Raw genomic sequence first — 23,379 nt, forward strand, 5'->3', positions numbered from 1 at the left:
GGGAGGTGTGAGTCAATAAAATATTTTAATTGGTCTGTAATTTACATGAAAGAAATGATCTCTTCTAGGGAAGAAACGCTATCTACCAATAGAGAGCCCTCCTAATGTGCAATTTATGATATCAGAGTTGCATGGAGAAATTTAATAATTTAAAAGAATTAATTAATTTTCTTAATTAAGAAAATTTAATAACTTGACCAGTTTTAATTACATGCCCAGTATGTCTCAGAGAAAGAACTTGAACCCAAGTGCTCTTGACTTTGAGCCTGGCTTTCTATATTGGATGTCAACGACTTTTGTCCGGACACTGGATTTGAATGACTCAGCTGATGATGACTTTGCTCTGCCTCACTTAAAGCCAATTCACATGCAAGTCAATACACCAGCTGTGAAATCATGTCCCCTTCCAGAAGAGGGACAAACAGCAGATCTTGCCTTGGGGACATGGGCTATGTTGGGCTTTCTTTGTACTTTCAACTCCTAGCACAGTTCCTGGCACTTTATGAATGCTTAAAACATCTTGTTCACTGACTAAATGGCAGAGATGATGGACTACAGATACAGAATGAGGTATCCATTTTTAGTCATGGCCAATGTTTCAGTATATTTTGCCTGATTAAACTTATATCTTATAAGTGGAGGATTTTGAGGGGAAGGGTGAATGAGTAGATAGTGATAAAAATGGGGAGGAAAGAAAAAGAGCATCAGTAAAATATTAAAAACAAAGAACAGAAGAAGAAAAAAATTCTGTGACAAATCTTAACAAAGATGGCAATGTTCAGTGAACATAAGCTATGAGAAACTACTGAATGATTTGATAGGAGAGTAAGCTTATTGTGACCAAAGCTGTCAAAGTCATTAAGGAGATGAATAGAAAGCAAGGTAGCTTTGAATATAAGTATGGATAGTGCCAATCATTGGTTTAGTTGCTATTCTCTCCTTCTCATCTACACCAGATTGCCAAAGGGTTCCATGACACAAAACAAATTAAGAACCCATCTTTTAAAGTTGGGTATTAGATAGGAAAACTGATTTGTAAGACTACATTCCACTTCATGATTCTTCAAAGAAACAAGTCTAACAGTAAACAACTAGCAGAATTCCCAACACTGAATGTAAATGTCCTTTTAAAAGTTTGGGTTTTTTTTTTTTTTTACTTTAGTTGCTAAGGAAAAAAGGGACACCTGACAGAAATAGAATGAGGAAATAATAGCCAAACAAACAGAGTGTCATGAGAAAAAAGACTTAAATCCAATTCGACTCCATTCAGAGGAATATGATAAATGAAGAGAATAAAGCAGCAGGGGAAGCAGAAAAGGAGATAAATAAGGGATGAAAATAGCAGAATGAATTACCTAGGAAAAAGCCAACGCCAAAGTTCAGGAACATAGACATGAGTTAGTAAAACTGCAACTTTCTATTAGCAGTCGTTTTTCAGGTTGGTTTCTCTTTGTGCAATTCAAATTAAGCCAAGGGGGATCCTATTATCCTGGAAAGGAGCAGGGGCAGAAACTGTAGGCTTTGTTTAAAAATTTAAAGAATCAAGTCACACTGTAAATGATTGATTGGTCAAATAACCATTAGAAAGTTTTATTCACTGGACAGTAAATATTCTCAAATTGAAATAGATGATAGATTCTAAATTAATGGCATTCTTCCTTCATTAGCTATGTGAGAACATGAACTATGAAAGAACATTAACAGTGAAAGAACATAATGCTAAACTTAACCTAGAGATTAAATTAGATGAGCTCTCATAGGATTTCAGAACAAATACATTTTTTCTACTTTTCTACAGTTGAGGACCTCAGGACCTGAATTATTCTGTAAGTCCTTAGATTTGGCTTACCGCTGGGCTCATTCTGCTATCTAAGACTGGTTTAACTTTGGAACGAATGAATCTTACACACATACTTCCCCAATTTTCTTTCCCCATTTGTATCCTTAGTGCTTGGCACAGTGCTTTGTATATAAAAGAGCTTGCTAAATATTTCATTCATCCATTCATTCGTTGGTAAAAATTATTAAGAAATGAAGCTCCAAACAATATATTGACCAGCTGTATATGTATGTATGTATATAAGCACATGCATACAAACAAACTGAGCTGTGTTTCATTAATGCAGTAAATTCTCCAGTGGGAAGATTTTCTGCCAATGCAGATCAGCATATTTTCTGAAATTTATAGTCTTAGAGAGTTGAGTTGGACACTTAGTGACGTGCCCAATGTCACACAGTTGATGTGGATGTTAAAAAGCCTGAACTTGAATCTAGGTTCTCCTAACTCCAAGGTTAGGTTAGCATATCTAGCATACCAGTTTACTTCTGTTCTTGTCCAGTTGTTTCAGTCATGTCCAAGTTTTCATGATCCATTCTTGACAAAAACTCCAAAGTAATTACCATTTCTTTCTCTCACTCACTTTATAGATAAAGAAACTGAGGTAAACAAGATTAGTGACTTGTCTAGGATCACACAGCTAAGAAGTATCTGTGGCTGGATTTCACTGTAGGTTTTTCTGACTCTGTACAATGTGTCACCTAGCTGCCCATTCTGCTTCTAAATAGCTATACATCTAGGGATAACTAGGTGACACGATATATAGAGTTCTGGACTTAAGTCAGAAAGACTTTAGTTAAAAATCCTGCCTTAGTTTCTAAAACTTTTGAGCAAAACAATCTCTTTAAGCCTCATACCTGCCAGCATTGTTGGGAGGGGAAAATATTGTTAAAAACACCTTCAAACCCTAAAGAGCTATGTAAATGCTAGCTATTATTATATCATATAATTATCTAGGCCCCAAGATGTAAGCATTATTTTTGTAGTCCTGAATCAAATTTTTCACTTTCGTTAGAAGTCTAATCGTATAGGACTACAGCAATTAGAACTGAGAGGGACCTCAAAGATCATTTAATCCAAGCTCTTCTGTTCACAGATGAACAAACTGAAGGCATGGTCACTGAGTCACTAAAAGTTTTTTCTATATATGGACTGGATCTCTATTTTATTCAGAATAGTGTGTATGAAAAGTGAGCACTAGCTTATCTTGGTAAAAAATAAAAACCAACTTTATTCCATCCTTCTAAGTATTGGATTGTCTACATTCAGCATTGTCATTTATTTTGGAAAGGCATTTATTAAAATAACTCATAATCAAAAACCTAAGTTGCTATATTAAAACAAATGTTCCAGTTACTCATCTGAGGCAGTTAGGTTAAAACATAGATTTGAGTTTAAATCTCAAAAGCTTACTAGCTGTGTGACCCTATGTTTGTCTCAGTTTTCTTAACTATAAAATGGGGATAATATAATACCTCAAGCTATATAAATGTTTATTTTTCCCCCTATGTACTAAGAATCTCTTGCTCATTTCTGGTTGGTTTCTCTACCTCAAATTTCTCCTTACTCCAAGCCACTCTCCATTTCACTATCAGAGTGATTTTCTCATTACCTGACAATCTAACCTCCCCATTCAATAAACTACAATGGCTTCTTACTATTGTCATCAGCAAATATAAAATCCTCTGGCTTTTAAAATCTTTCTTAGCTTGGCCCCCTAATTATCTTTTCAGCTTCTTATGTCTTCTTTCCCTCCAATATTCTCTGTAATCCAATAATACTTGCTTCCTTTCTTTTCCAGTCAGATGATACTCCATCTCCTGAGTTCAGGCATTTTCAATGACTCTCCTCCATACTTGGAAGATCATCTCTTTCTTTCCTCTTCTTAACCTCTTGTGTCCCCTGGCATCTTTCAAGTCTCAAGTTCTGTACCTGCAAGAAACCTTTTCTGCTCATTCTTTAGTGCCAGTGCCTTCCCTCTGAGATTATCTTCAGTGTATCATGTAGGTATCTTATTTGTAAAAAAGATGTTTTCATGGTATCAGTACCTTTAGACTGTGACCTCCTTGAGGGAAGGAACTTTTTTCTTTTCTTGGAATCCTTGAAGCTTGCCACAATGTCTGGTTCACAGTGGGTACTTAATAAATGTAATAACTTGACTTGTGGGGAAAAAAACTATGTTACTTCTTTTTAGAGCATCAACTATGTACAAATTGAAATGTTTTTTAAAAAGAACAAACTGTCCAGGGTGACGAAATCTGATATCTTTTATTCCTCCTCTTCCCATTCAAATAGGCTGCCAAACCTTTAGAAAATACTCCACTGGAGCTTGCCAACTAATCCAGAAGCTATGGCACTAATCATGACTGAAAGTTCTCAAGAAGATAAAGATAATTCCTCTACATCATGTTCCCCAGCAAAAAGAAAAAGAAAAAAAACAATAAATAGATTCCTTTAAGGACTAGAGAGTTAGATTAAAATAATAAGCGTGGGGATGTGATGATAAAAAGTCCTCAGGCTTAGAAGTTTACAAAGTCAGAGCACTTTCTCTTCCCAAGAGCTATCCATTGTCCTGGACTGTCTTTGCCTGCAGCTATCAAAGAAATCAAAAGACCATAGATATAGCACAGGAAAGAACATTGAAGGTCATGTGTTCCAATCTCCTCATTTCATAGATGAGCAAACTGAAGTCTGTGGAGGTTAAATGACTTCAATGATCAGGTACCCTGACTCCAAATTCAGCTGTTTCTACTGCACCGTAATAACATATTGGCTGATTTTTTAGTTATTCCTAAACTAGTCATGTGCCTTGCTATACAGCTAATCTGCTTTTGACTAGCCTCTAAGCAAGAATCACCCCAATTCAAGCCTCCTGACTTGACTACAATCATTGTTTCCACATGCCTCCCTTCTGCCACAGATAAAATGCCTTATCAGGGTGCTAAACAGGATGTTCAAGTGTCTTGAGACACTTGAAAGTAGATCTGATGAACCAAACTATTATTTCATGAAGCTCTTCATAACCCTCAATAAAAATCCCATTGCATTCCTACTGGTATGAAGGTAGCTTTAGTCTCTCAAAAGCCATATATCAGTACAAAATGTGAGCTGATAGATCTTAGTTGGTAGGAAAGACTCTATGGATCTACAGCAGAAGACCAAGTTTATGTCTAGCCTAGCTGAGTTCTAAAACCCTTATCACTGGAGGCTAACCAAAAGGTAATGATTGGGTTTTTTTTGTTTATTTAATTTTGCTCTTTTTTTCCAACCACAGAAACACATGAGGCTAATCCACTAGAAGAAGGATTATTTTGATCTTCATTGATGGTAGGAGAAATCACACAGTAAAATCAGAGTTTCTTGAATTACTGGAGCTAGTCTCTCCTAGTAGCAGCATTATCAGTGTTGTTCTTTAACCGCTCTGCTTCTCCAAGAACAGAGAAAGAGCTAAGAGGATTGCTTAAGCTGCCTCCAAGAGAGATGGAAGTATGTCTTGACATCATCCTGACCTCACTTTTTGAAATGAAGATTATAGTTAAGTTGGCAAGCTTGAGAGACAGAATTATGCTAAATTTTTTTTTTAATTTCAAGTGTCTGATAAAGGAGGTCAACCTTGGTGAAGAATCAGCTGAGTATTCCACTGACTCAGTTGGAAAACTGAAGTCTATTAGAGAAATATGAGCACTCCACTCTCCTCCATTGGAAAGCATTATTGACTTCCCATACTTGCTGGAGACTGTTATCTTCTTTTGTAAGGGAAAAAAAATGTCAATGAATGATAAGCACTGCTGAGAAGTATCAGCTTTTGGCAAATTAGAGTGATTAAAAAATAAAAGAAGGTTTTTGAGTTTCTTCTTGTTAATTTATATATATATATACTCTGAAATCTATTCATCTAATGCAAGAAATATTTTAATTTCAAAATTTTTTTTTTATTTTCCTTACTTTTAGGTAGAATCAGTATTTCTAGATGAGGGCAGAGGATCTTTAAATTTCATTCCAAACTCAAAATACATACCATGTATATAATCTACCTAGATATTACAATTCAGAAAATTGATTTCTATTTCAAAAGAAAATTAAATTATAAAAGTAGGAAGACAAAAGTCTTAAAAATCTTTTAGAGAGTAAGAATTATTGTCAGCACAGAATAATGGACAATAAGCTAGACTCAGAATCAAGAAGATTTGAATTCTAGTCCTAACTGTCCAAGTCTGACATACTTGGTTATGTGCTCACTGATAAGGATATTGAACCTTTCAAAATCTGGGCACCTCTCGAAGAGTGGAGTCCTCCATGATCCACTTACCACAATAGGGACCATACAGTAATGAAATCTGAGGTTTGGATCAAAACTGCATGAAGCAAGAAGCATTTAAAAGTTCACTTTCATTTAATTGGTCAGAATTCTATGGGGTTTCCTTTCCTTGGGCAGATATAGGGCACAACTCATCAACTTTTTAAATTTTGCCCATGGACTTCTAAACAGCAGCAGTGTCAGCTAATCTGCTACTTTAAAAATAATAAAATAATAATAAATAAAAATGTAATAATAATAGAAATAAATAAAAGAAATCATTTGTTTATACAGAAAGGATTATAAATAATCAGTCTAAGCATCCAACTGGAAAATAAACAATAACATATTTTCATATGATTTCCCCTCTCTTCTTAGTCTGATCATTCTTATAAAATTCACAAAAATTGACAAAAATGTCAAAATAAATAATATCTGCTATATCCCATAAATCTTTACTCTATCACAAAACCTAAGAAAGTTCTTCTAAAGTGTCAATATACAGCCAATTTCTATAAAAGAGATAGCGACATTCTATGGTGTTGGTGATCCTGAGTAAGATGCTAACCATATTATTCCCTATCATACTAATTTTTCCTTTCTCCCTTTTTGCTCTTCCTTCTTTGTTTCCTTCCCTCTTTCAAATGAGATAACATATGTAAAGCACTAGCAAACCTTAAACCTCTGCATATTTTTCCTTATTCTTTTCTTTTCTTTCCTTCTCAATCTCTCTCTTCCCTCTTTTATCCCTTCATTCATTCTTCCCTACCTCACTTCTTTAACTTAATTCATTTTTTTCTTCACTTCCTTTTTTCCTTCCCAAGTTCTTCTCCCCATCGATATTTTATTGTTTCCAATTACAAGAAAAGAGATTTCAATATTCATTTTATAGGTTATACATATGCAATCATATAAAGATATTTCCATTAGACACGTTATGAAAGAAGAAACAGCAAAAGGGGGGGGAACAAAAAAATAAAAAGGCAAATTCCCCCAAATTAAAAATAGTATGCTTTGATCTATATTCAGATTCTATGGCTCTTTCTCTAGATGTGGATAGCATTTTCCATCATGAATCTTTTGGAATTGTCCTGTATTATTGTAGTGTTGAGAAGACCCAAGTCAATCACAGCTGATCATTACACAATGTTATTATATACAATGTTTTCCTGGTTCTGCTTACTTCACTCAGCATCAGTTCATGTTTTAGGTGGGTTTTTTTTCAGTTTCTGAAATCTACCTGCTTATCATTTCTTACAGCAAAATAGACTAGTATTCCATTATAGTCATATACCACAACTTGTCCAGTCATTGCCCAAGAGATAGGCATTCCCTTAATTTCAAATTCTTTGCCACCACATAAAGAGCTGCTATAAATAATTTTGTACACATAGTTCCAGTCCCCTCTTTTTAGTGATTTCTTTGGGATATACACCTAATAGAAGTATTGCTGGATAAAGGGGTATATGCATAGTTTGATTTTTCTTTGGGCATAGTTTTCCATAGATCTGACAGGTAAGCGATTCCATTTTTTGCTCTCCTAATTTGCTCAGAGTTATCACCCTTTATGTCTCAATCCTCATTTTGGCCTTATATGATATATGGTGTGAGATGTTGGTCTAGATTTACTTTCTGCCAAATTAGGCATGGACCCACATTTAACACCATATACCAAGATAAGATCAAAACGGGTCCATGACCTAGGCATAAAGAACGAAATTATAAATAAATTAGAGGAACATAGGATAGTTTATCTCTCAGATTTGTGGAGGAGAAAGAAATTTGTGACCAAAGACGAAATAGAGACCATTACTGATCACAAAATAGAAAATTTTGATTATATCAAATTAAAAAGCCTTTGTACAAACAAAACTAATGCAAACAAGATTAGAAGGGAAGCACCAAACTGGGAAAACATCTTCACAGCTAAAGGTTCTGATAAAGGCCTCATTTCCAAAATATATAGAGAACTGACTCAAATTTATAAGAAATCAAGCCATTCTCCAATTGATAAATGGTCAAAGGATATGAACAGACAATTTTCAGATGATGAAATTGAAACTATTACCACTCATATGAGTGTTCCGAATCACTATTGATCAGAGAAATGCAAATTAAGACAACTCTGAGATACCACTATACACCTGTCAGATTGGCTAAGATGACAGGAAAAAATAATGATGAATGTTGGAGGGGATGCGGGAAAACTGGGACACTGATGCATTGTTGGTGGAGTTGTGAACGAATCCAACCATTCTGGAGAGCAATCTGGAATTATGCCCCAAAAATTATCAAATTGTGCATACCCTTTGATCCAGCAGTGCTACTACTGGGCTTATACTCCAAAGAGATACTAAAGAAGGGAAAGGGACCTGTATGTGCCAAAATGTTTGTGGCAGCCCTCTTTGTAGTGGCTAGAAACTGGAAATTGAATGGATGCCCATCAATTGGAGAATGGCTGGGTAAATTGTGGTATATGAATGTTATGGAATATTATCGTTCTGTAAGAAATGACCAGCAGGATGAATACAGAGAGGCTTGGAGAGACTTACATGAACTGATGCTAAGTGAAATGAGCAGAACCAGGAGAGTTATATACTTCGACAACGATATTGTATGAGGATGTATTCTGATGGAAGTGGATCTCTTTGACAAAGAGACCTAACTGAGTTTCAATTGATAAATGATGGACAGAAGCAGCTACATCCAAAGAAAGAACACTGGGAAATGAATGTGAACTATTTGCATTTTTGTTTTTCTTCCTGGGTTATTTTTACCTTCTGAATCCAATTCTCTCTGTGCAACAAGAGAACTGTTTGGTTCTGCAAACATATATTGTATCTAGGATATACTGCAACACATCTAACATATTTAGGACAGCTTGCCATCTAGGGGAAGGGGTGGAGGGAGGGAGGGGAAAAATCGGAACAGAAGCGAGTGCAAGGGATAATGCTGTAAAAAAAATTACCCTGGCATGGATTCTGTCAATATAAAGTTATTATAAAATAAAATAAAATATTTTTAAAAATAGATTTACTTTCTGCCATATTATTTTCCAGTTTTTCCAAATTTTTGTCAAACTGGACAGAAACTGGAGTCTTTGGGTTTTTCAAACAGTAGATTCAAACAGTAGAGTCATTTACTACAGTGTGTTGACCTAATTCCTACTCTAATGATCCACCACTCTATTTCTTAGCCAATACCAAATAGTTTTGATGATTGCCACTTTATTATATAATTTTAGAATTGTTATGTCCAGATCACATTCCTTTGCATTTTTTCATTGATATTTTTTACTTTTTTTCTTCCAAATAACTTTTATTATTATTTTCCCTAATTCTATAAAATAATCTTTTAGTAGTTTTACTGGTATGGCAATAGAATTGATTTTTATTATATTAGCTCTGCCTACCCATGAGCAATTTATATTTTTCCAATTGCTTAGATCTCACTTTATTTGTAGTTTTGTAATTCTAAAACAAGTTCCTGACTTGTTTTGGTGAGTAGATTCTCAAGTATTTTCTAGTTATTTTGGTGGAATTTCTCTTTCTATCTCTTGATGCTGAACTTTATTGGCAATATATAGAAATGCTGATGAATTATATGGATTTATTTTATATCCTGCAACTTTGCTAAAGTTGTTAATTTTTTCAAGTAGTTTTTTTAGTTGATCTCTAGGATTCTCTAAATATGCCATCATAACATCTGCAAAGAGTGATAGTTTTGTTTCTTCACTCTAATTCCTTCAATTTCTTTTCTTCTTTTATTCCTAAGGCCAACACTTCTAGTACACTATTGAATAATACTGGTGATAATGGACACCTTTGTTTCATTCCTGATCTTATTGGGAATGATTCTAGCTTATTCTCATCCCCATACCCACACCAAATAATGTTTGCTGATGATTTTAGGTAGATATTATTTTTTATTTTAAGGAAAGATCCAATTACTCCTATGCTCTCTAGTGTTTTTCATAAGAATTGGTGTTGTATTTTGTCAAAAGCTTTTTTTTTTGCATCTATTAAGATAATCATGATTTCTGTTCATTTTGTTACTGATATGGTCGTAGATATTGACCCTACATTACTGGTGTAAAGTCTACCTTGGCCATAGTATATTATCCTGGTGATAAGTTGCTATAATCTCTTTGATAATATTTTATTTAAATTTTTTGTATCAAAATATATTTTTAAAATGTGCATCTATGTACATTCTAAAAAAATTAAAATTTAAAATAAAAATTTTGCATCAATATGCATTAGGCAAATTGGTTTATAATTTTCTTTCTCTGGTTTGGCTCTTCCTGATTTAGGTATCACCACCATATTTGTGTCATAAAAGGGATTTGGTAGAACACCTCTGTCATTTTCCCAAATAGTTTATATAATTTTGGAATTAATTGCTCGTTAAAGATTTGATAGAATTCACTTATAAATCCATCTTTTTCTTATGGATTTCTTCTTATGGAAGATTTTTTCTTATGGAAATCACTGATGGGTTGTTCAGTTACTTTTTCAAAAATGAGGCAACTAAAATAGTTTATTTCCTTTTCTGTTAATGTGGGCAATTTATATTTTTGCAAATATTCATCCATTTCACTTAGATTGTCTGATTTATTGCATATAGTTGGGTTCAATAGCTCCTAATTCTTGCTTTAATTTCCATTTCTTTGGTGGTGAATTCACCCTTTTAATTTTTGATATTGGTAATTTGTATTTTTTCTTCTTTTTTTAATTTGGATTAACCAAAGGTTTATTTACATTATTATTGTTTTTTCCCCTCAGAAATAAGCTCTTAGTTTTATTTACTAGTTCAACAGATTTCTTACTTTGAATATGATTAATCTCTCCTTTTTTTCAGAATTTCTAATTTGGTGTTTAATTAAGAATTTTTAACTTGTTCTTTTTTCTCGCTTTTTTAGTTGCATGCCCAATTCATTGATCTGCTCTTTCTCTATTTCATTAAGGTAAGCATTTAGAGATATAATATTTCCCTTTAATACTTCTTTGTCTGCCTGCCATAAATTTTGGTATGTTGTCTCATTATCAATTGTCTCTGACAATCATTGTTTCTATGAATAGTTATTTGACCCAATTTTTCTGTAGGTTTAGATCAGTTTTCAAATAATTTTATCTACCTTTTCATGACTTTATTACAAGTAATTTCTATTTTATCATGATCTGAAATGACTGAATATGTCTGCCTTTCTGAATTTGATCTTGAGGCTTTTATGCTCTAATAAATGGTCAGATTTTGTGTGGAGGCAATGTACTGCTGAGAAAAAGGTATGTTTCTACCTCTCTTATTCATTTTTTCCCCAAAGGTCTAACTTTTCTAAAATTCAATTCATTTCCTTAATTTTTTGTCTATTTGTAGTTATAATTATCTAGTTTTCCACTAATATAGTTTTGCTATCTATTTCTTTCTTTAACTGACTTAACTTCTGCTCTAAGAATTCGGATGCTATACCCTTTGATCCAGTAGTGTTTCTACTGGGTCTCTATTCCAAAGAGATCATAAAAAGGGGAAAAGAACCCACATGTGCAAAAATATCCATAGTAACCCTTCTCATAGTGGCAAAGAATTGGAAACTGAATGAATGCCCATCAATTGGAAAATGGTTAAGTTATGGCATATGAATATAGTGGAATATTATTGTTCTATAAGAAATGACAAGCAGGCTGATTTCAGAAAAGCCTGAAAAGTCTTACATAAAATGATGCTAAGTGAAGTGAATGGAACCAAGATAACTTTATACACAGCAACAACAAAATTATATAATGATCTATCATGATGAACATGGATCTTTTTAACAATAAGGTGATTCAAAGTAATTCCAAAAGATTTGTGGTGGAAAGAGCCATCCGCATCCAGAGAGAGAGAACTATGTTAGCTTGAATGTGAATTAAAGCATAGTATTTTCACCTTTTGTTATTTGTTTGTTTGTTTATTTGTTTTTCTTTCTCATTTTTTTCTTTTCACCTTTTGATTTGATTTTTCTTGAGAACATGATGATTATGGAAATATGTTTAGAATTGAGTATGTTTAACTCATATCAGATTGCTTGATGTCTTTGGGAGGGAGTTGGGGGAAGAAGGAAGAAAAATTTGGAACACAATGTTTTGCAAAGGTGAATTCTGAAAACTATCTTTGCATGTAGTTGGAAAAATAAAAAAGTTATTTAAAAAAAGGAATTTGAATGCTATACTATTTGGTATATATATATATATAATATATTCTGTTCTATCTTTTCATTTTTACTCTATGTGTGTCTCTTTGCTTCAAATGTGTTTCCTGTAAACAATATATTGTAGGATTCTGATTTTTAATAAACTCTGATATCCACTTCAGTTTTATGAGAGAGTTCATCCCATTCACATTTACAGTTATGATTATTAACAGTATTTTCCTCCATCCTATTTTTACTTTGTTTATACTTTTCTCTTTCTTTCTCCTTTTACCCTGTCCCTCCTCACCTACATTTTGTTTCTGACCATTGCCTCTCTCAATCTTCCCTCTCTTCTATCAGTCCACCTTTCTTTTCCCCTTTTCTCTTACTTTCCAATAGAGTAAAATAGATATCTTTAACCATCTGAATATGTTACTCCCGCTTTGAACTAAATCTGATAATAAGGTTCAAACAATGTCAACCCACTTTTCTTTCTCTTTATGTAATAGGTTTTTCATGGCTCTTCATCTGATGTAATTTACTCCATTCTGCTTTCCTTTTTCTCTTCTCCCTTATTTATTTATTTTTTTAAAATCATCACATCAGTCAAACCATACACTTTTTCCTTCTAATTGCCCTAATAGAGATACAGTTCTTAAGAGTTACAAGTATCATCTTCCTATATAGGGACAGTTTAACCTTTTTGAATGCCCTGGATTTTTCTTTCTTGTTACCTTTTAATGCTTTTGAATCTTGTACTTAAAGATCAAATTTTCTGTTCAGCTCTGGTTTTTTCTTTAGGAAAGTTTGAAAATCCCCTATTTCACTTTTACTCTGGAAGATTATGCTCAATTTGGCTGGGTAGTTGGATTCTTGAATATAATCCAAGCTGTTTTGCCTTCCAGAATATTCTGTTCCAAGTCATATGATGCTTCAATGAAGAAGCTGTTAAATCCTGTGTAATCTTGACTGTAGCTTCTTGATATTTGAATTGTTTTGGAGGGTTTTTTTTTTTTTTTACTGTTTGCAGCATTTTCTCCTTGATCTGATAATTCTGAAATTTGCCTACAATATTTCTTATAGTTTTCATTTGAGGATCTCTTTAAGGAGGTGATCAGTAGATTCTTTCAATGACTAGTTTATCCTTGACTCTAGGATATTAGGGAAATTTTTCTTTATAATTTCTTGAAAGTTGCTATCCATCCTCTTTTTTATTATTATAGTTTTCAAGTAGTCCAATACTTTTTAAATTGTCTCTGCATGATCTATTTTTTCAAATAAGTTTTTTCAATGAGTATTTTACATTTTCTTCTTTTAATTTTATTTGATTGATTTTGGTGTCTCATAGATTCATTAGTTTTTACTTGCCCAATTCTAATTTTTAAGGAATTACTTTCATCATTCAGCTTTTGTATCTCCTTTTCCATTTGGTCAATTCTACTTTTAAAGTTATTTTCTTCAGTAGATTTTTCCCCCTCATATGACCAACTCTATTTTTTTAAAGAGTTGTTTTCTCCCACAAATTTTTGTGCTTTCTTTTCCAGGGTGTTGACTCTTTTCTCATAATTCTTATATAAGTCTAACTTCTTTTTCAAATCGTTATTCTACCTCTCTTACTTGATTTTTTAAAATCCTTTTTAAGTTCTCCCAAGAGAACTGTTTGGGATTGAGACCAATTCATATTCCTCTTTGAAGTTTTGCATATAGGCATTTTGTCCGAGTTTGTGTTTTGATCTTCCCTGTCACCCTAATAAGTTCTATTGGTAGGACTCTGTTTTTAGTTTTTGCTCTTTTTTTAAAAAAAATTGAGCTCTGCTCCTGGGTTATAAGAGGGGCAGGGGACTGTCCCAAGCTTCTTACAATAAAAACTAGGTGTCTGGTCACACTGCCTTTCCTTGACTCCAAAGCTGGCAGCTTGTCCACTGTGCTGGGATGTCCTGGCCAGTTGCCCTGCATTCCCATGTTAGCAGTTTGCAGAAATTTGGGGCTGGAGGCCTCACACCTGGCCTTCTGTACCACTGGGCTGCTGAGCGAGAACCCTAGGCATTAGGTGCTGATCTGTGCTAAAGCTAAAAGCTTTCCACTGGCTTCCCCATTTCCCTTTTACCCAAGTGAGACAGACCTTTGCTGAAATTCTTTTAAGTTATTTTGAACTGGAAAACTGCTTTACTCTGTCTTTTTTTTTTTTTTAGTAGCTTTTGTCATTCTAGAATTCTTTTAGAGACCTGATTTAACATTATTTCCATGAAAAATAGGTGAGCTCAGGCAACTTCCTGTCTTCTCTCTGCCATATTGGCTCCTCCCTTTCTCCCTGGTACATTTTCCCCTTCAATTCTTCTACCTGCTGAAGTATCAAAAAGTATTACTTAGGCCCCTGAGCATCACTCATAAGCAGCAATATTGCTGACTCCTACTCTGAAACATCTCAAGATATAAGATTCTATAAGAAAAAAAATTCTTCCCATCTGACAAATACTGTGGACATAAAAAGAGGACACAAAGAATATGCCAGCCCTTAGACACAGATGAAGGCAGATAAATTCATGGTTGTTCTTTGTGAGTCTTTAAACTCCTGAAGTTTCTCAAGTGTAATTTGTAGGGTTATGTTAACCTTATAGTCTTTGTGCATTATAAAATCACTAAATACCATGCCTAATTCCTAGATAGATAAGGAATGTAAGAATCTCAAGAGAATAATTAAAAAATGGGATCCATCAGCAAAGAAAAAGGATGTAGGGAAAATGTGTACTTGTGAATTTTACTTTTGTAAATTCACAAATTATATATTTCAGGAAACAATTGAAAAGTAGTCTTGCTGTCCATCTTCCTTCTCCAGCAGCATATAAAGTTTTGATCGGTTCCATCACTTTGTTAATATTCAGCTACTTTTTTTAAAAAACAAATTCACATTTTAAAAAAAGATGATTACATTACTCCTACAAAATACTTAACCAAAGCAAAAACTCCTGGGAGCTCTGTTTATGCAAGGGAAGCAGTCCTACAGTCAATTCACTGTCAAGCTGACTCAGAGTTCCCAAATTTAAGCAGAATAGTTTTTGAGTATGGCTCATTCTTACTTAGCTATGCATGTAAGAAAGAGTCATAAAAATGGTGCACATCTCCTGTGTCTGGATTTTCTTTCCAGTCAATACTAATTATCTAAAGTAAAGAGGAGAATGTTTTCTTCAATTCATGGTCTTGGAACTATCTTATCTTTTTGAAAGAAGCATCACCTTTCATCCAAAAGGAGAGTAAAAATACAAATAGGTTATCTACAGAAAACAATGGTTTCTGACAAGAGAAGATCCCATTTGAAAGCAAAGAAAAACAAAAGAAACAAAAAATAAAATTCTGAAGAAAATGAAGGGCAGACAAAAAATGTTTTTAAGAATGAATGTTATGTTTGTACATTGTATCAAAGGAAAATGAACAAGTATTATAAAGAATCTAACTTTTAATACTATATGATTAATATGATATGATAATGATGACCATGATCATAATCATGATTATGATGATAAATGAGGAAAATTAACATTTATTAAGTGCTTACTAAATCTCAAGCGCTGTGCTGAGTACTTTTTAATTATCATCTTATTTAATCCTCATAACAACCTAAGGGGTAGTTGCTATTATTTTCCTTGAGTCAGGAAGGAGTTACATGACTTGTCCAGAGTCACATAACTAATAAGGCTCTCATGCTTGATTGGAGAAGGGAAAAGAGAATGGCAGAAAATATGAAGTAAAAGAGCACAGTAAGATAAAAAAATTGTAATAATTTGACAGTCTAGTTTTATTTTTCCAAGGGTCAAACGGTTATCTCTAAGATCCAATATGAAATGTTTACATGTTCCCAGCCCACAAATACATACTTGACCAGTACTTTCAGCTGAACTGTTTGTTGAACTGAATTGAAAGTGTACAAGAAATGGAAATGCACTCAGCACAAGTTATTTCAGGCCAGGTGAAAGGAAAACTCCTAATGTTTCAAACTGCCTTGTTTTAAATGTGGTTTTAAAGAGCTAAAAGTCTTCAGGTTTTGTGGACAAACATGTTTCAAAAGCATAGAAAAGGTCTGCGACCTCGATCTGGAGATACTGGTGTTTTGCCATAATGTAAATTTCTTAAAAGCATCAAGATTTTCCTCAGTCAAGTGTGTTTGCTATGAACATCACAAACAAGGCCTTGGGCCATTTTAAAATTTCTATGTATAGACTAATAAACATTCTTGAGATGGTCTGAGTCTGTACAATTGTGAATTTAAGAAACTCCATATAGTATGGCCTATTACCACAAAACAAAATCTGAATTTTGCCCAAATAATCACATTTCTGCAAAACTTTCTATTTTTTTTAAAAGAAGAAATACAGCTGTATTCATCACATTTTGGAGATAAAAATGAAATCATACGGTTGCTTTGAATGCATAATTAATGAGTAGTAATGAGTTCCTGGAAACTTTTTGCGACATTCAGAAATAACATACTGCTAATGTCTCAATAATGGACCTGATCCTTCCAATTGAGAAGGAATTAAAAAAAAAAAAAAAACTGGTTCAAATTGCCCTGACATATACTGACTGTGTGGCCCTAGAAAAGTAGCTTAATCCCTCATTACCTGCCAGACAACTCTGAGAAAATTGTTAATTGAATAGTTATTGATCATCATTGGAAGAATGAACTGTGGTAACAGGAGTTGTTTATGCCAGTTGAAATAATGTTTAAACTAAAACTTTCTGAAGCACATAGTAAGTGCTTACTAAATGTTTATTGACTGAATAATTAATTGAAGGAATGCTAACCAAAGGAGATAGAGTTCTTTTTAGTTTCCTTAGTGTGAGTTGTCTTTCATCTAACACAGATTAAGACTCCTCTGTAATTTAGTAGATTGTATTTTGAGTTGCTATGACTGAGGGATGGAGGTCAGGAGATGGGGTTAGAGTACAGTCAAGGGGATGAAGTGAGAGGGAGTGAGTGGGAGGATGGAGTGAGAGGAAATAGTTTGTTTAAGTCAGAGAACATACCTGCTCCAGATAATGAATTATTGAGACTGGTCTTTGAACATAAATCCAATTCACCCAAAAGACTACATCAGAAGTCTTTTTAGACTTTATAATTCCTGTCATAGTTTATGCTGCATTAGCCCTACCTTTATCAGCCCTCCATTCTGTTTAAGCATACCAAATACTATAGTGTCCAACACTTTTGAAGGTTTGTTAAATTCTTTCAGACAAGTTGGGCACCATTCAGCCCACTCAAATAATATCATCAATATATGAAATGGTATTCTGAAAAAGTTAGTGGAGTATTTTCATTATATAGTAAGTATATTTCTATAAGTCTCAGTAACTATATTGATTTAATAATATTTACAGGAATTTTTAGTGGAATTAAGTACAATTAGCTTTAGTTCTTATTTTCAATTAAAATTATTCATTTTTGCGATCTATGATTATTACATTAATCATATGGACTTAGAGAAAGGGATTCAGGGTTACAAATTTCATTTTTAAATAGAAAAAATTGGTAAAAACTTATATAGGCTTGTAAGCATTATGTACAAGGCAGACAAAAATTATAACTATATTCTTACCACAAAAATATATAATTCAAATTATTTTTAAAATGCCATATCATGGGCATACCATAAGCAGCACATAGTTTTAATGAACTGGTAAACTGTTTTCAAATAAACAATGCCAACAATAAAATAGAAGAAATAATTTTTCCAAGAAAGAATTGCCTAAGATTAGAAGGCATTTTTAATTTGTCTTGAGTCTGTATGGATTGTGTACAAAGCATTTTGTGAACAGCCTGTCTTCTCCATTAGAATGTAAGTTTCTTGAGAACAGGGGCTGTTTTCATTTTTTTTCTTTATATCTCCTGTATTTAGAGATTAATCCTCTGATTACAGCTTTCAAAACTAGTTTCAATGGTTAATGTGAGCTCATATAAAAGGCAAAGATAGTTACCAGGAAATATCAGTGAGATAAAGACAAAAATCACCAAAAAACAACAACAACAACAACAACAACAACAACAACAACAAAAATTTTAAAATCTTCTATGTTTAAAGATTCTTTAAATTTATATGTTAAATGTATATGTTTAAATTTTCTATGTTAATGATTTTCAAGCATCTTCAAATATACCACTGATGACATGAAAGAATTTTCCTAGTAATCCATTGAGTCGCTTCTTATAATAGACACATTTATAGGAAACATTGTCTACACTTTTGTTTCTAATTTGGAATATTTATGTAACAAAGGCTGACCATTTTGTTGGTCAGTGATACTCAGTGAGTTGGGGGAAGATAATATTTGACTAAGGAAAGAAGTCAAGAAAGGCAGTCTAAGGAATCTATTATAGTATGAGATTTGAGAACAGTTTGGAAAATATCACTGAATTCTAGAGTTAAAAAACAACTAGCTAGTAGCTAAGTATGAATACAGATATCAAGAAAGAGATTTGTTGATACAGATATATATACATATATATACCTATAGTATAAAAATAACTATATACATATATAGTATAAAATAAAAATAACTATACATATACTTTTCTGAATTAATAATGTAAGTTAAACATAATTCTCATTAAAATAAAAGCACATGAATATATGCTTTTGAATTTCTAACAATACCTCACACTTTTATAGAATTTAAATATTTGTAAAGCATTTCCAAATGGATAGTATTTTCCATGTCCCCTTTATAAATATATACTTTTATTTTAATTTAAGAAAGAATAAACCTCTACAATAGTGTGGCGGTAAGTAATGATCTCTAAAGTCTTTCTAGTTCTAACAATTTATGAATCTATGAACTTCAAAAGATTGAGAAGCGCTGTTCTAACATAGCTTTTAGAAAGAAAGAACTGGGTAGGGGAGAAATGAGTTCCTGAAAATTAAAACTGGAAGGGATTCTCAGAGATTCAATAGTCCCAACTCCATATTACATAGAAGAAAACTTCCTTCCTCTACCAAAATAGAAAGGGGACTTGAAAATGTGTTTTCAATGATAATAGGAAGTCCCAAAGGAGAAATTTCCCTCTATTCATTCAGGTTTACACTTTCTCTTCAACTTATTGTCTCAGAGTCCCTTCCTATGCCAGAAAGGTTTTATGTTACATTTTTTAAAAGTTACCTAAAGTTGACTGCTTTAAGGATATTCCTATTAATGATTAAAATGAAACCGTCTAAAGCGTAAGGAAGTGGCTTTCTTTCAGCCATGGATATCAATCCAACCAGGAAAAATAATATTTTGGGACAAATAGTACTACCCCTAATTATAGTTAGTTCATGCAGACAATACCAGTTAATTTATAAAGACACCATTAATTGAAAAAAAAATGTTTATTACTGCGATTCTTTAGAATACATAAGAGCCTACCTAGAAAAGTACATAGAGAATCAGAAGTAGATGAAGAACTGGTCTCTAAGTCAGGAAGGCCTGAGTTCAAAGCCCTCTGATGTCTGGCATATTGTGTGATCCTGAATAAATACTTAATCTCTTAGGGGTCCTGGAATCTCTCTCAAACTATAAGTCACAGACCAGTGACCATCTGCTTGATAGAGGAAGTTTCTTCACTTGGATTTTCTACATTAGTAAAATCATATGTCTGGACAAAGATATCTTACTAATTTTTAAAAGAATTAAACTGTGTGAAAACAAATGCTAATTTCATGAAAGCAAACAGAGTATTTTCTCCATGTAAACAATCACTTTAACCATAAGTCTCTAGAAAAGGTCCTGTGACCATCAAATATACAAAAAAGTTTCAAAAGTACTATTCTTGATGAAGTATCTATTGATGGACTTTCTTATATAAGAAAAAAATCTTTTTGCTTCATTCAGGCCTATTTTAATTTCAAAGACAGCATCAGATAAAGGAGGATCTTCTGCATTTCCAATTGTCAGTGCAATTTTAATAAACATATCAAATATTTACATCATTATTAATATTTATAATATTTAGCTCACAACTCCAAATAAATTTCCAAGTAAACTATAGCTTTTTAATATTAATGGAAGTATAGAACACTAATTAAAAACTGAAACATCAAAATATTTCCAAATCAACATGTCTTGGGATGACTGCACCTAAAAATCTTTTCTTAACAAACACTATACCTTTTTAGGAAGTTGGAGGATGGGCATCCTCCTTAGTATGCGCAAATCAGATAAAGCTGTAAATCTAACAGGAGATAGAAAAGGATGGTTGTTTTGTTTTGCCTTTTTCCTCTTCTTTAATCCAATTTGCTTTTGATTATTACAGAAAGGGTTACTAAGATACAGTCTTCTCTTCTTGAGTAAAAACTCACCATAGTTCTGTCCCATTACAACATTGTTCTTACTCATCAATATGAATATATTTATTCTCTCTCTCCCTCTTCCTCTCTCTCCTGTTCCCTCCCTCTTTCTCCCTGTCTCTCTGCCTCTATCTCTTGTCTCTTATCTCTCTCTCTCTCTCTCTCTCTTTCTCTCTCTCTCTCTCTCTCTCTCACACACACACACACACACACACACACACACACACACACACACCTAGGAATAACGTAGCGATCTGTCCTTTTCTGCTCTGGCCGAGTCACTGCCCAAGCTTGGGGGCATCCTGCAGGAACTTAAACTTGAGATGAGCCAAGCCCTGCCTGCCCGCCCGGCCACCCGTTCTGCAGCGAGCATCCGACATGACTAGCATTTGGATGGATGGAGGCCGCCAGTGTTAGGGAAGGCACCTTGTCTCCCGGGCAACAGAAACCTGATCGGGGTGGTAGCTCCCAGGCAGCTGGCAAGGGGCGTCGGAGAAACCCACGAGAGCCGCCTCTCCCCCGCCCCTCCGCCACAACGCACACCTCCGCGGGGAGCCCTCCGCTCACCTGCCCGCCGCCGGGGCCGCCGACAGCCGGGGCGCCCCGGATCCGAGTGGTGAGCACGTCATGGCGAGTTTGGTCCTCGCCTCCCGAGCGGTAGATGAGTCGGAGGGGCACGATGTTCTCTTGCTCCAGAAAACGGTTTTCGTTTCTTCTCTCCAGCTCCGTCAACAAGGCGTCTCCTCCGGAGTGGTAGAAGTGGAGGGGGCGAGGGGAGCGGGGAAGAGGAAAGGAGACGGAAATCATCACCCCGAACGCAAAGGTCGCCCAACTACTCATCGTGCCCTCCCACGATGCAGTCCCCAGCCTTGCAAACAAACAACCCCAAAAAGTCCCCCTCTGAGTAGAGATCCTGACCCAAGAGAATGGGACTCCCCGTATTCCCCCAAACCTCCCGGGGGCCCCGAGCCCTGGTCCCGCGCACCCCAGGAAGGGCTTTCAGGCTCGGGGCCCAAGGCAGGGCATCCCCCCTTCATTTTTCCCAGGTTGCAGAAAGAAAAAAAGAAAAAGAAAAAACCTCCTCCGGAGGCTCCCGCACAACACGACCACACAAACGCGCACGCACCCAGTCTCTTTTGGTTCTACTCCTCAACACCCGCATAAAAACAATTGCTCCCAGACATCCGGGGAATGGGATTCCCTCTTTCCAGCGCATCCCTGCAATCTGTCAGGGAGCAAGTGGCCTGCGTGCGTCGCGGAGCTCCCTCTATCCCGCAGTCATGAACGATGGGGAACTTACCTGGCAGCCTGCACAGAGCCAGCGGGAAGATGCCCGAGATGCCCAGCAGCAGCCAGGGGAGCAGAGCCACAGCCTCCGCAGCCCGCATGGCTCTCCTTTGCCCTTCAGTCTGCCCCGGCCAGGGATGATGCTCAGGGAGAGATGCTCATGGTGGAGACGCGGGCATCCAGCCCCGGACGGGAGCTCCCTCTCCTCTTTCCTCCCTCCTCTTCTGCCCTCTCCTCTCCGCGGCTGGCAAGCGGGCGCTCTCTCTTTCCTCGCCTTCTCCTGCCTTCCGCCCAAGCCCGAAGCACCGGGCACTGCCTGCCTGCCTGCCGAAGACGGCCGAGCCCAGGGCTGCTGCGGCACCTCCTAGGGCTGGCTGCGGCTGCAGCCTCTACGGCCGTCTCAGTGCTGCATTGTGCTGTAGCGTAGTCCGCCGGCGGATAGCAGCAACGTCTGCTGCATTGGGCAGGTTTTGCTGGAGCCCAAGTGAATGCAAGCGCCTCCTACCCCTTCTCCTGGCTGAGCCTCGTCCTGGTTAGGACGGCTCAGAAGGGAGAGTGAGAGAGTGCCCTGTGGAATCGCCCACCTCGGCTCTAGAGGGGGAGACACGGGAGGAGAGTAAGCTGGGAAATGTAGTTCTGAGTTCAGTTCATCCGTTCTCTTCTGTGGCAGCCACTGGCAGAGCTACAGCAGGCGTAATTGCAGAGGGACTGAGAAAATTGCCCAGAGAAAACCATCCTGACCCAGGAAGCAGAATTCACCGGCATCACTGACAAAGAAAGCGCTAAAAGATTTTTTCTGCCAAAAAGTTTACAGACAGTTCTGGACAGTATTGATTAGAAATAGCGAATGGCTTGATTTTCCAAAAAGGGAAAAAAAAAGTGGATACTGCAAAACTATAGGCCAATAAGCTTTATGGGGATCTCTGGCAAAGTTCTAGAGCAGAGTTTTGAAAGGTCATTTGTGCACACTAAGGAATGGAAACATTAAAAAAAAAGTTCTCATGCATTATATTTATAAACTATATGTATGTTTACCTTCACCAATCATCCCTTCTTCCCTAGACTTGAAGCTCCTTAAGGCCAGGGATATGCCTTATTTATCTTTCTCTATCTTGTCACACCTGGCATAATACATTGTACAGAATGTTTGCTTAATGCTTGTTGATTTTTGTTTGTCAGTAAATTTATTAATCCTATTTTCCTTTTTTTATCAGAGCTCTTAGGCTGGTAGACCAGTAAGCTACTATAAACATAGTAACTTTATATCTTTATAACAATGAATCATTTCAGGATGTTTCTATTTTCTTAAGAAGGAGATGATGAAATACTAGTTAGGTGATATAGTACACTTTGGTTGTTGACTGACCAATCTCACTCAAATAATATTAAGGAAAAGATTCAAGCCAGCCCAGAGAGAATTCTCTTGTTGGAGTACTATAGAATGATCTATTGTGCCCCCTAAGAGTTCTATTAA

At 35.4% G+C, this 23,379-nt stretch overlaps 1 protein-coding gene across 15 annotated transcripts in view; it reads right to left on the reverse strand.

Annotated features, from left to right (window-relative positions):
• The window catches only part of ADAM22 (ADAM metallopeptidase domain 22), a 276,790-nt gene extending 254,322 nt beyond the window's left edge, over positions 1–22,468 (reverse strand). For 6 of the 15 annotated variants that reach the window (XM_051961416.1, XM_051961413.1, XM_051961411.1 and 3 more), the window contains exons 1-2: positions 21,919–22,467; positions 21,186–21,361 (exon numbers count right to left, since the gene is read on the reverse strand). In XM_051961416.1, coding sequence (XP_051817376.1) covers positions 21,186–21,361; positions 21,919–22,006 — 264 coding nt within the window. In that variant the 5' untranslated portion in view covers positions 22,007–22,467. Of the gene's footprint in view, positions 1–21,185; positions 21,897–21,918 lie in introns of those variants that run through there. The other 9 variants (XM_051961404.1, XM_051961402.1, XM_051961417.1 and 6 more) reach the window with 5 other exon arrangements.
• Between the last annotated feature and the right edge of the window lie 911 nt (positions 22,469–23,379).

Source organism: Antechinus flavipes, chromosome 5, assembly GCF_016432865.1.
Source record: "Antechinus flavipes isolate AdamAnt ecotype Samford, QLD, Australia chromosome 5, AdamAnt_v2, whole genome shotgun sequence".
Lineage (NCBI taxonomy): Eukaryota > Metazoa > Chordata > Mammalia > Dasyuromorphia > Dasyuridae > Antechinus > Antechinus flavipes.